Source organism: Netta rufina (genome assembly GCF_964035555.1).
Source record: "Netta rufina genome assembly, chromosome: 7".
In the NCBI taxonomy this organism is placed as follows: domain Eukaryota; kingdom Metazoa; phylum Chordata; class Aves; order Anseriformes; family Anatidae; genus Netta; species Netta rufina.
In genome coordinates, this window is record NC_140130.1 from 24,888,796 (window position 1) to 24,901,416 (window position 12,621).

At 47.5% G+C, this 12,621-nt stretch overlaps 1 protein-coding gene across 1 annotated transcript in view; it reads left to right on the forward strand.

Annotated features, from left to right (window-relative positions):
* The window catches only part of NEURL1 (neuralized E3 ubiquitin protein ligase 1), a gene marked incomplete at both ends in the record, with an annotated part of 148,095 nt that extends 137,441 nt beyond the window's left edge, over positions 1 to 10,654 (forward strand). Inside the window, 2 exon segments of the mRNA XM_084290212.1 lie at positions 8,960 to 9,106; positions 10,413 to 10,654. Of these exon segments, the coding sequence (XP_084146338.1) occupies positions 8,960 to 9,106; positions 10,413 to 10,654 (389 nt within the window).
* Between the last annotated feature and the right edge of the window lie 1,967 nt (positions 10,655 to 12,621).

The following is a 12,621-nucleotide window of genomic DNA, read 5'->3' on the forward strand; positions in this document are numbered from 1 at the left end:
TCGCCCCTCTACACTTCCCTCTGTAAGAGTAAAAGCGATTATCACGACTAGGATCATAAACTATCCCTGCATGCAATGAGATGTTCATAAAAAGTGATGTACAGATATCCCTTATCTCATAACGTCTTTGCCTGCCTACAGTGAATGTACAGGATAAGGGATCATGTACAGGTCTCTCTGATTTACAGCTCATCTGTCAGGAGATAAAATCTGCCTATTCTTTGAGCCAGCACTGGCAAGTGTTAGTTTTTCTGGCTACCGAGAGAGTGACATAGCAGACTAAACTCTTGCTTTTCCTTCTTTGTCAAACCCCTTTCATCCAGCAGTGTGTCCCATAGAAATTTGGAGCAGTGCTGGCCAAGAAAAGTGGAAGTATTTGTCTCCTGTATGTATCTGCCACCCAATTTATACACGTCCCTCCAGGCAGAGCACAGTGCTGAGCAGCTGGGTTAGGCAGCAGTTTTCCTTGTGCTCACAGAACCACTTTTGCTGTAGTTTCCCAGTTACCCTGAGCCCAAGGACCTTTTTGAGATTAGGCTGGAAAAGACACCGTTTATGAACAGGAGCCTTTTTGGTCACAGTAAGTAATACCTGTGCTCCTTTAGAGGGCTTTTTATTTTCTTAAACAAGATGTAAGTTCCAATTCTCACTTTTCATACATTTCAGCTACTTAATCTAGGCTCAGTTTTGACCTCTTGTTGGTCCAAACATCTCTCTGGGTGCTTTGTTGGTCTAGAAAGTGAGATGGAGCCCTCTTTGAGGCTCTTTCACTTCGCTTCAGCTAGATGCTCATCACACGGTGTCCATGCCTGCAGGACTTTTCAGGATGAAGTGCTGATAAACCACTGAACTTCACCCTTTGGGTCAGGAGGGACACCAGCTGGCCTGTCAGTCTGCCATGTGCTCTTTGGCTTCAGACAGCATTCTGGGCTGTAGCATCTGGAGCTTTCATTTCTCCTGCTTAACTGCACAGCAAATAATGGCTGTGCTGGTGCCCTGCTGCCCTTCTGGACACAGCAGACAGCAACACTCCCGTGAAGCCGTAAAGCACATTCCTCCTCTGATCCACAGGGAAGTCTGAACTGTTCTACGTGTGATTTGGATCTACCTTTTGCTTCCCCAAACCGTGGTTAAGTCTGACACCCATCTGCAAACATAAGCCTCTTGGTTTTGCATGCAGAATCTGCCAGGCTGCTTTTTGACCTTTTTTCTGGACATTTCTGTAGCACAATGCAAAATTCCTTGTGTTTTCACGGCCTTGCAAAGGACAAAATGTAGCATTGTTCTGGTCAGAAATGCAGTATTGTTCTGTTCAGAACTAAAATCGCCCAGGAAATACTGAATGCAAAACTCCCCATGGATCACCAGCTGATGTCAGTCACCTGAGAGGTAGAGATGAACTGCAGCACAGAGCCCGGGCTCTGAGAGCATGGTTGGCCACAAACAGTGAGCCCAAGGGGAAGGAAGCTCTGGCTGCTGGTCAATGCTGTATTGTTCCCATCACCGTGGGAACATAACAACTGGCTGTGTAAATACATGTGTTTTATAGCAGTCAGAAGTGATGGATATGATTACATCCTTCCCTAGCATTATTGTTGATCTTTAACTACCATGTGCCCATGCAGCTACAGGTGCTTTGTTCCTTTGTTTTACTACGACGTATTCAAAAAGCCCTCTTGTGCAAGACCTGGGTGGCCCCATGGGACAGAATAGCTCTCCTGCAGCCTTGACTGGAGGCAAGAAAATGTGATAATATGCATAAATTTACATGGCTGTCCTTTGGAACAGAGAGCGTGCTGAGGGAACAGCTGTTATTTTAGCATTGAGACTAGCTCGCTAAAACTGTGGTTGGTATTTGCAGCTCTCTCTACAGCTGATGGGAGCATTTGCATTAGTTGAAAGCCAGTTACTGAAATATAATGTAGAAGGATTCAGCCCTTGCAAAGCTTGTCTTTATAAGGCCCGCCTTTCTGTGGATGTACCACTGAAGGAATACCAAGTTTTCTGGTATTGGTATCAAGTGAGAGATCTGTCTGGCAAATATCAAGAGAAACCTTGTCTCTCTTCCTGAGAGAAGACAGGGGAAGGAACCCAGGAGATCTCAGTACTCTGTGTCCTGCCACGAGATTGCAAGGTCAAGGGAAGGCACATTGGTGTACAGTTCCAGGTTCCTGACTGCATCTTCAGTATTGGCTTTTGCTCTCGTAATATGCATAACAGCTGTGTAATTCCACCAAAGTCTGCATTCTGCAACAAATATAGGTATGTATCTACTCATTTTTTTTCTGTAATGGAAAGATGAACAGAGGAAAAAAACGAAGTGAGAAAGTTCCACACAGGCTACATCCAGGAGCAGAAAACTATGAGACTTCTCATTAAAAAATAGTAAAGACTGAAACTGAGGTCCTACAAGAGTCTTGCATATGGTCATTTACCACAGGTGGTCACGAACTAGGGGTCACCATAAGGCCAAAGATCCGTAGCAAGTAAAATTAAGTGAAGATAGGACACTTTACAGGGTTAAGTTGCTCGAATATCCAGTCTCTGTAACCTCTCAGCTCGCTCACAGCGTAGGAGCGCATGTTTTATGGCACAGATCTCTATAGTCAGCTGTTTACATGAGCTCAGTACCCACAGATTTTTGTGCCAGATTTTTCAAAGAGCCTTGGTCCCATCGAGATAACAAAATCAATGGCCCTGATACACGCAGAGTGTTAAACGTGAGAACATATATTGCACAGATTTTGAGATAAGGAAATTATTTTAGCTGACAGGCTTAAAAATCTGGTTCCCAACAAATAGAAATCAAATTGAGAGTTGTGTAAGGCAGCTAAATGAGTGGGACTGTCAAGTGCCGAGTGCTCACTGGGTAAAATGTATGAGAAGTGCATGGCTCTCTTGTGCCCCTTTAAAAGTGCCAATTGAAAGCTGCAGCCAGATTTCAGCCTCTCATCTAGTCATTTCCACTGTGTGCTGGAAGCTCTGGAACCTGCAGATGTGTGGAACAACATTGAAAATCTGTGATTACTATTGGTAATTATCTGGTCTTTATTAGCTGTTGTATTTATGCAACAGATGTGTTCAGAAAGGGGCTCAACATATGTGCAAGTATGTTGCACAAGACTTTACCTTTCTTAGAAACCATGGCAGGATGCTCCCCTATTTTTTCTTTCAGGCACATTTACTTAAGATCCTGGCATGGTCCTTGTGATAAGTATGGGTGGGGAAGGCCCGTTAAAGCTGGACAGCAGTGGTCATTCACCGACAGCACCCTGTGAGCCAGGAAAAACGAAGTTTAATGGCTAGCCTTGGATTGCAGGCAGTGGGTATACATTATTTTTATAATACTTGTGAAATAGTCATTAAGAGCCTAGACAGGTAATGCAATTAGCAGGAACTGAATGAACCACCCGAGATCACAGAATCACAGAATCACAGAATTTTCTAGGTTGGAAGAGACCTCAAGGTCATCGAGTCCAACCTCCAACCTAACGCTAACAGTCCCCACTAAACCATATCCCTAAGCTCTACATCTAAACGTCTTTTGAAGACTTCCAGGGATGGTGACTCCACCACTTCCCTGGGCAGCCTGTTCCAGTGCCTCACAACCCTTTCAGTGAAGAAGTTCTTCCTAACATCTAACCTAAAACTCCCCTGGCTCAACTTAAGCCCATTCCCCCTCGTCCTGTCACCAGGCACGTGGGAGAACAGACCAACCCCCACCTCACTACAGCCTCCTTTAAGGTATCTGTAGAGAGCAATAAGGTCGCCCCTGAGCCTCCTTTTCTCCAGGCTGAACAAGCCCAGCTCCCTCAGCCGCTCCTCGTAGGACTTGTTCTCCAGGCCCCTCACCAGCTTCGTCGCCCTTCTCTGCACCCGCTCAAGCACCTCCATGTCCTTCTTGTAGCGAGGGGCCCAAAACTGAACACAGTACTCGAGGTGCGGCCTCACCAGAGCTGAGTACAGGGGGACGATCACCTCCCTAGCCCTGCTGGTCACGCTGTTCCTGATACAAGCCAGGATGCCGTTGGCCTTCTTGGCCACCTGAGCACACTGCTGGCTCATATTCAGCCGATGGTGCTTTTCACAGGCATCTGCTATTGCCAGAAACCCTTCTGGGCACAGAAGTCATACTGTTCATTCCTGTTGGTAGCCAGCAAACCCTGGGCTTGGCCTGTTGGTTTGCTTCTTTCTTCCTTGAAAACAAAGTCTCCAGGCTATGCAATACTGCATTTCCACTTCAAAGCAGCAGAGATTTTCAGCCTGTGGAGCCTGGTGTCTGCAAGACTTCCATGAGTACGGTCCCAGTGGTCCAAAAGAAACATTGTGCTTGCAGGCCTTCTGGGTTCAGATCTGAAAAAGTGCAGTGGGACTATGTAATGTTGAATTTAATTATGAGGGGGAAAGGAATAAGAGAGGAAGACAGAGATTTAGTAAAACGGGTAGTCTTACTTTTGTCTCTTTACGATCATGAACACTTCTCCCCATCTGAGACAGCATGAGAAATACTCCGTTCAAATCCCCCAAAACTGCTGGGCACCTTTTGCTGACTGATAGATGTTTTTCATAATAGGATGGCGCTCAGCCTGTTGTCATTATATGAGTCCCACGAAGGGCCTTGCCCTTCTAACTCTTCTCTCAGGAACAGATCCCAGATGAAGAAGTGCGTTATGAACACCTTGAAATGGCACTCATTCATTCTTCCGAAGACAGCAGTAATAAGGAAGCAGCCTACTGGTATTACTGATCTGTTCTCACCATCTCAGCTGCAGTTGGAGCCTGGAAGTCTGCAAGTACTGCTTGGGTTGGGAGTGCTGCCGAACAGATTCAAGGCAGCTAATCCCTGCTCCAGGTCACAGAAGTGCCCTGGGTATTTCCTTGCAGCGTAGCAAATGTCCCTGAGCACGTTCAGAAGGAGAATACAGGCAGCACATTGCTACTACCCACCTGGTTTTGCTGTTGTGGTTGTTTTCTGATATTCTCTTTGGGGCCTACACAGTAATAAGTGCTATTCTTAGAACTTTGTTATGAGAAAGAAATGTACAAATAATATCCTTATAAATGAGAGAGTTAAGGGGGGAATGTTAATTGGCAAATTTTGTGTATTTTTAGGGAATATTGCCATTGTATCTATCCCGTTTGCCAACTTAAAAACCTCAGTGGCACAGCTTTCCCTAGACAGCTGCAATTAAGAGAGGAGCAAAAAGATGTATTTTTAAAAGCTGGGACAGCCCCAGGGGGTATCCCCAGAGAGCGGAATGCAATGTTCTGGGAAACCACCCTGCTCACCACAATAGACAAAGCCAGCCAACAGCATCTCCGAGGGCCACAGCTGCTGCATTTTAGTCACTTTTAAGACCTTCTATAAAAGGGCAGTTATGGATACAGATAACTACTCTCACAAAAATCATCAATACTGGATTGTATCCCAAGAGTTGACCTACCTCACCTTACTTTTCCTTAAGGACTCCAATGCTGGAGGTTCCGTAATCTCTCTGGGAAGGCTGATTGCTTTACAGTGCTTTCACTGTCTATATAATGTCCAACCCAAGTGCCTTAACATTCAGCTTATGCCTTAGGAATGCCAGGATTTCTTGTCTTAAGCAGAACTTTCACGGAGAACAGATTGTTTCTTCCCTCATTTTAGCAGCCTGTGAAAGCTGTTATCATCTTGAAATCATAGAATCATACAACATTTTAGGTCACATGCAACCCCTGGGAATTATCTAGTCCAACCTTGGGCTCATTAGCAGGACTAAGTGCCAAGTGAGCACAAGACCATGACCAGTTGAGTTTTGAGTGTTTCCAGGGACAGGGATACCACAGTGCCTTCAGGCCCCTGCTCCAGAGCTTAAGCACCCTTGTATGACCCTGGATTGGTGTAACCTTTCCGTAACAGGATGGCATTGTTGATTCATGGTTATCTGGTGACTTCCAGCAATCCCCAGGCCCTTTTTTTTAGGACAGCTGTATTTTTCATTGAATGGTCCAATTCCCTGGCCTGTATTTTGGTGACTGATTATCTCTGTTTAAGTGTTACAGTTCTCATTTCATCCTATTGAATACCTTCCCTTTCCTTTCTGACTCTAGTTCTGGTTTGGCAAGACCATTTTGAGTTAAAAACCACTAGCGTACTAGCAGCCTGTCCCCACATGAGGCTGTCTGCACACTCCATGTTCATACTCTCTTCTACTGAAAATATAATACTCTTCCCTTTTGTGGGTGGACATACAGGTTCGCTTATTTACACCTCTCCCACAGTGATGACACAGAATTGCAGAGAAAGAGTCAAACTGCATCGGATGTTCCTAATGTTAGTGCTGCAAAGATAAAACACCAAATGGAATTGATTCAAAATCCAAAAAGGTGATTCTGGTGTGTTCAGCATGTTTGAGATCAAGCACGAGGCAAGATAGCAGCAGAGACAAGTTATCTGGGGGCTTTACAGAGAGGTAGAATGTTTTAAAATCAGTATCTAACAAGATGTATTTAGGTTTTTATAAAAATCATAGATTGAAAGCTAGCTTTTGGTAGGAGCTCTGTGCACACAGTGAGCGTGTTTGGCCTTGAGCACATGTATCTGGTTTTAGTTAAGCCAGGCTGGCCACACTCATTCCACCCTGCACATGATCTCATTCCGTGCTCCTTGTCATGGTGTCTGCACACCATCCAGCAATATATTAGCAGCGTGAGTAACTTGTCTTATGTTGATTATCCTGTCACCAAGGGAGAAGCGTGTCTTGTCTGGTAGGGAACTCAGATTGTTCTAAACAAAGCTCTATACTTACACTAGAGAAAAGTCAAAAACTGTGCCTTGCATTAGGAGAAGGAGCTGGGAAGGGGTGTGCTGGCCCTTGGGCCTTGGGCAGGGCCATGCTGGGAGGCAGCCCTGCCGCTCAGCAGGAGCAGACTGCAGATCCTGCACTGACAAACTCTCCTTGCACTGCAGAAAGGCCGTTTGCACCGGTGCCAGCAGGCTTCATCAGTTCGTATCCGTGAAACCTGGGGTGCCTCCAAATTCCCCAATCAGCCCAGGAAAAAGTGCTCTTAATAGGCCTTATTTTGCGTTTAATGAAATGACCAGGTTGGTGTTGGAGATGCAACATGCTGTGTGTCAGCCGAATGGAAGAAATGTCTCCGGGCTGCAGGGAGAAGAGGGAAGGCGTGGAAAACTTGTTCAGCTGTTCAGCCTTCGCGTTTGTTCTGTGTGCAGTGAGTGAGCTGAAATTGGTGCCCCTGCTGGGCCTGTTTACAGCATGTGTTACCCACAGGGCAAGTTTTCTGCTACGGTCATCTGTCAGATTGGAGGAGAGGAGACATTGCTAGTGGCCGTCATTAGAGGCTGCGTCATTTTGCATATTTACTGAGCCAAGCTTCAGCCTCAGCTCCCATCCCTGCGAAAAAGGAGGTGCTGCTCTGCAGCATCTCAAGTGTGAGAGTCACAAACGTGCTCCCTGCTGACCTCCTGGTCCCTGTGCCACACCTGCACTACTTGGTCCTGGTGTTCTGCAAAGGGCAGGAGGATCTAGCATCTGTGCTTTTGCTTTTTTACACAATCCAGAGCTGACACTTGGAGTCCCCGCTTCCTGGATTTGGTCCTCACTGGCTTGCTAGTCTCCCTGCAGATAGGAACAGAAAGGCCCGTTCTACAGGAGGAAAAACAGGGTTTTTCTGGCCTCCTACTGTTGCTTTTTCTCTGGAGAGTAACTCCCGACCCATCAAGGACACTGCGGCTCCAAGCCCTCCGTGTCTCTGGGCTCCTTATAAGGCCACACAGAGAAGCTGTGGTGTTTTAGCACTGATTTGGAGTTACCCCAGCTTCTCAGCTGCCAGGGAGAAACTTTAAAACTGCAGACAAAACTCGTTCTTGCCACCAAGAAACCATATCTCGGTTCATGCACGTGTATGCTGCTGTCTCACCACTGTGTTGTTGAAGCCCAGGCTGTATCATTAACAATGAATCTCCTACAAAAACCTTTGCAGCAGCCAGAATTTTAAGCATTCCTTTTTTTTCTTTTTTTCTTTTTTTTTTTTTTTTCCTTCCTTCTGGGAAGGATTTTAAGATGCTTGTTATTCTAACAGAAGGAGAAGGGAGGATGCAAAGCAGGCTGGGGGGCAGAGTTGGCTTCTCTGGCAAACAGCACAGTAACCCAGAGCTGATGGTGAGCACTGAGAGCAGGAGTCAGCAGAGCTGGGGACATGTAGGAAGGATGTCAAGGAGCTCTGCAAGCCTGAGCCATCACAATCAGGCATACAGGGATAAAACATTGCTGATTTGAGGGGGATGTCCTTGTTCATCCAAGATTCAAATGCATTTGGGTTGCTTGTCTCTTGGCTGGCCTGAAGCCATTTCTACCCACATTTCTGCCCTCACCTGCTATCCCCTCTTCTGACAGAGGCCACCCTAGAAAAGAGGCAGAGCAATTAACAGATCCGTTTTCCTGATCAGTAAACCCTCACATTTGTGTCTAGGAAGTCCTTGGGTGACTTAGCATGAATTCATCAGAGCCTGGGATGTATTTTACTCTGGGTTAATGTAAAGTGCTTTGACAAGGTGATATGTTCTCGTGCTGGAGCCTAGCCCACCCTGCTGCAGGCTTTGTCCTCTACTGGCTACAAGCCCGTCACTGGATATAGTGCTGAGGGCGCATATGAGCATGAGACCATAAGGAAAATAACTGCACTTAATGATCTGAGACACATTAAAGGGCAGAAACAAAGGGTTACGATGGCTAAAGGAACAGCAGCTAATTTCAGGGGCTGTGGGATTTCTGGGCCAGCTGCTAGCATTTGAAAAGGTGTGTAAATATTTTTTTTTCTTGATCTCTTCCCTAGATTTCAAGCTGATAAGACGTGAGTCCTGATTAGTATCGAGAGCTGCACCCCCAGCCACACATCCTCAGGCCTCGACAGACCTGATCTTTAAAAGTAATTGTTGGTTTCTTTTCTCATGGTGCAGGTTCCACCATACTAACCGAGCGGCTGGGGCCATCCACACCAAGCTCACCCACGTCAACACCCAATTCCCCGACCATCCTCTGCAGTGGTGTCTCTGACCCCATACTATCGACATGTGGCTCTGGCCCACTCTGCAGCTCTATCAGTGGTAAGTGTGGTAAGATTTCTCTGTCCTCCTTTCCTCTGCCTCCCCCTGCCCACTCCTGCTCTGCCTCCCTTCATGGTCTCAGACTTGTCTCCCAGAAGGGCTTTAAAAACACAGTGATCAACAGAGGCTCTTGTCAGCTCCCTTGGGGAGGGAGAGCCTCTGCAAAGTCTATTTTCAGTCTTCTTACGTGAAAGCCGCTTAGATGCCTAGACAGCAATATTTCTCCAACCCTTTTCATCATGAAAAGTCCCAGGGGAGGCAGCAAAGTTTCTGTTATGTTCACGGCCCTGTGACGCACAGCTCCTCCTGGAGCGCTGTGTGGCAGTGACACGTTGCATGCTAACTCGATTTGAGCTCTGAATATGCCTAATCCCCCCCTTTCCCTCTCCACACACCAACACTATCCCTTTCAGAAAAAGGCAGGTATTTCTAACATACCAATGAATTCCAGTAGGACTTAGATAAAATATACATGCGGTACAAATGATAGGATGTTGTGCAGAATTTCTAAAGCCCCAGGGACCTGCATGATCCCACAGCTGTATAATTTACCAAAGCCTTGTCACCATTGTCCTAACCAGGGTTGTTCTTCTTTGAAGGCACAAAGGTACTTTCAGTGTCAGGCCTAATAACTTGTGACAGCAAATATTAAGATTTTTAATGTTTTTTGGGGGGGAGAATATAAAAAAAATTCATTATCTTGCTACCTCATCGGGCTTCATGGGGAGGCTTTCTCACAGGTGTGTACTATAAGCATAATTACTGCAGCCTCTTGCAGCTCTTGTAGCAGTGTGCCCTATATGAGCTAAATGCAGTCCATGTCATCACCACCTCACCCCTCTGCTGGAGGATCTGCCACGTGGATAGGGTGATTTGTAGCCAGGCAAATAGTCTGATCCCTATATCAGACTTAAAGGTGAAGTACTGCTTGTCTTGGGAGCTGCTGCCACCATGTGCCACCATCAAAGCAGATGGCTTGATCTAGCCCTTCTAATTTTTCCTCCTTTGTTAATATTTAGACAGAGGTTTGAAAATGTGAAACTGCTCTTTGTCCCTGCTGCTTGGAAACTGCTGTCTCCTGGTTTGTTTTATGTGGGTGGCAGATCCCAGCAGATGCTGCCTCTCTGCTGCACTGAGCCTTGGCATGTGAACCAGGTCTCAGCGACTGGGCCAGCAGATCACAGAAAGGACCCTCGAACCTCAAGCATCTATTTCTTCTAGGCCATGGTTCCTCCCTCTGCAGCTGGCTTCAGGGTGTCAAGAAACCTTTTAAGCAGTATGAGTGACCCTGTTCTTTGTGTTTCAGGCACAGCTCCCAACTCTCCTGTCAGCTTGCCTGAGTCACCCATCTCCCCATCCATCTCAGGGCCCTGGGGAGACGAATGCGCCATCTGCTATGAGAACATGGTAGACACGGTCATTTACTCCTGTGGACACATGTGTCTCTGCTATTCCTGTGGGCTGAAGCTCAAGAAGATGGCCAATGCTTGCTGTCCCATTTGCAGACGAGCCATCAAAGATATCATCAAAACATACCGCAGCGCTTAGAGCAGCAGCAGATGCTGTGGTGGGACTAGGGAGGTGGAGAGGAGTCTGTGAAATAATGCAGGTCTCGGTCTCTATTCATCACCTGGGAGATTCAAAAACCATCACCCACCACCACCCTGATCCCCACTTCCATGGACAACAGATGACACCAGCTTAGATGCTGCTCTTCTACCCTCCAAGCAAGCCCTGGGACTGAACTCCAGTGCGTCAGAGAAATCACAATGGACTAGTCTCTCCTACAGATTTTAAATTTTATCTCAACAAAACAAAACAAAAAACAAACAACAGCTGGAGCAATCATCCCTTTTCTACACCATACACAGCGGAGGGGAATCTCCCATGTTTAGCAGGGAGAGCAAGTGGTAAAAGGTTCAGTGCTGCACCTCTCCTTCTGAAGAAACGGTGTGTGCAGAGGACACCTTGGCAGAAGAGGAGAAATAAGCAATGTGTTTCTGTGTACAACTAGCCTGCCCATAGGAAGCCCATTAGAAAGTGTGGAGTGAGGCAAATATTGACCCAGCAAGGGAGATGCAGTGAGCACATTTGCAGTGGAAGGCCTGGAGCCAGTGCAGAAAAAGACCTGGAACTTTTGAAGCAAAATTCTCCCTATGGACATGAGGAGGAGAACAGTACCATGGCAGTACCTTGAGCACTGTCCTGCTGTTCCCCAGCGGAGGCGTTCACGGTGGGTTTGGCAGCCAACATGGGCCACCCTCCCTCCCAGCAGCATCCCGCCACCTCCTGTCACCATCCTGTTGCATGACAAGCATCTCTCACACCCCATCACCACCAAGCTGGCTTGTCCCAAATGGTCTCCATGCAGCACAAGGGATCCAGCAGCATCTCTGCCCCCATGGCCTGCAGGAGAGGGAGATGCACCTCCCTCGCCTTTCCTCCCTTTACCATCCAGACAACACTTCTAAGGGAGAAAAAAAAAAAAAAGAAAAAAAGAAAAAAAAAGAAGAAAAAAAAAAAAACACAAAACAAACAAATCCAGAAACACACACAAAAAAACAACCCCATTGGGGAAGAATGTATAAACCACATGTCTGCGGGTCTCATTTACTGGTAACTTTATCACTGTGCTTTAAGACAAAAACAGCCAGGTGGTACTTAGCCAGCCCTTCAACAGCCAGCCCGCCGGCAGGACATGGCTGTCCTTAGGTGTTAGAAGGGGAAAAAGAAAATTATAGCTTGAGGGGTTTAAGTTTGCTTTGGTTTATTTAAACAGCCCCCCTGCCCCAGCTGGGAACCCCACTGTGGGTGCCTGTAATGGCGGCCCCCATGGTTGCCATGACAACCACCGCACCACCATGGCCGCTGGCCTGGCCTAGAGCTGCCGGGCCTTGGGTCCAGCCAGGGCAGCTCTGCTGTAGCTGGTGCTCCCTGTCTGCCCTCTGGCCCCATCTTGGTGCCTCCAGGGCTGTGTGGGAGGAAGAGGAGGCACATGGGCCCAGAGGGGGGTTGCCCACCAGGCCAGGCTGGGGAGGGGCACAGGGTTATGCCCATCCTGCTGAGCCTTCTCCTGGCATGGCTACCCACAGCCCTGCGTGCAGTGGAGTGGGTGAAGGAGCACCTACCCGCAGGGGATGCTCCTGAGAGCACCTGGAAAACATGGCCTTGCTCTGTGTCCCCTTGAAGAAGTCAATGAAGATGCTGAGAGCTGGAGGGCGCATCTTAGAGCCTTTCTCTAAAGGCACCGCCATCACTGCAGCCTACTGCAGGGACCTGCAGCCACCCCCTGCCCGCCTGGTGGGCAGTCCGTGACTTGAACGCTGATACCCTGGTTACAGGGATTTATGTTATTTCTTTGCACACTTCTCATGTCCACCCCTAACCCAGGGGCTCAGCCCTGTGCTCTGGGCTGGCTGTCAGAAGCCCTGGAGCACCCTGGCTCCTGCGCTTGGACCCCTCAGTGAGGAGTGGGAGGAAAGGGTGAAGGGTGACCGCTGCCATGGCAGGAGCAC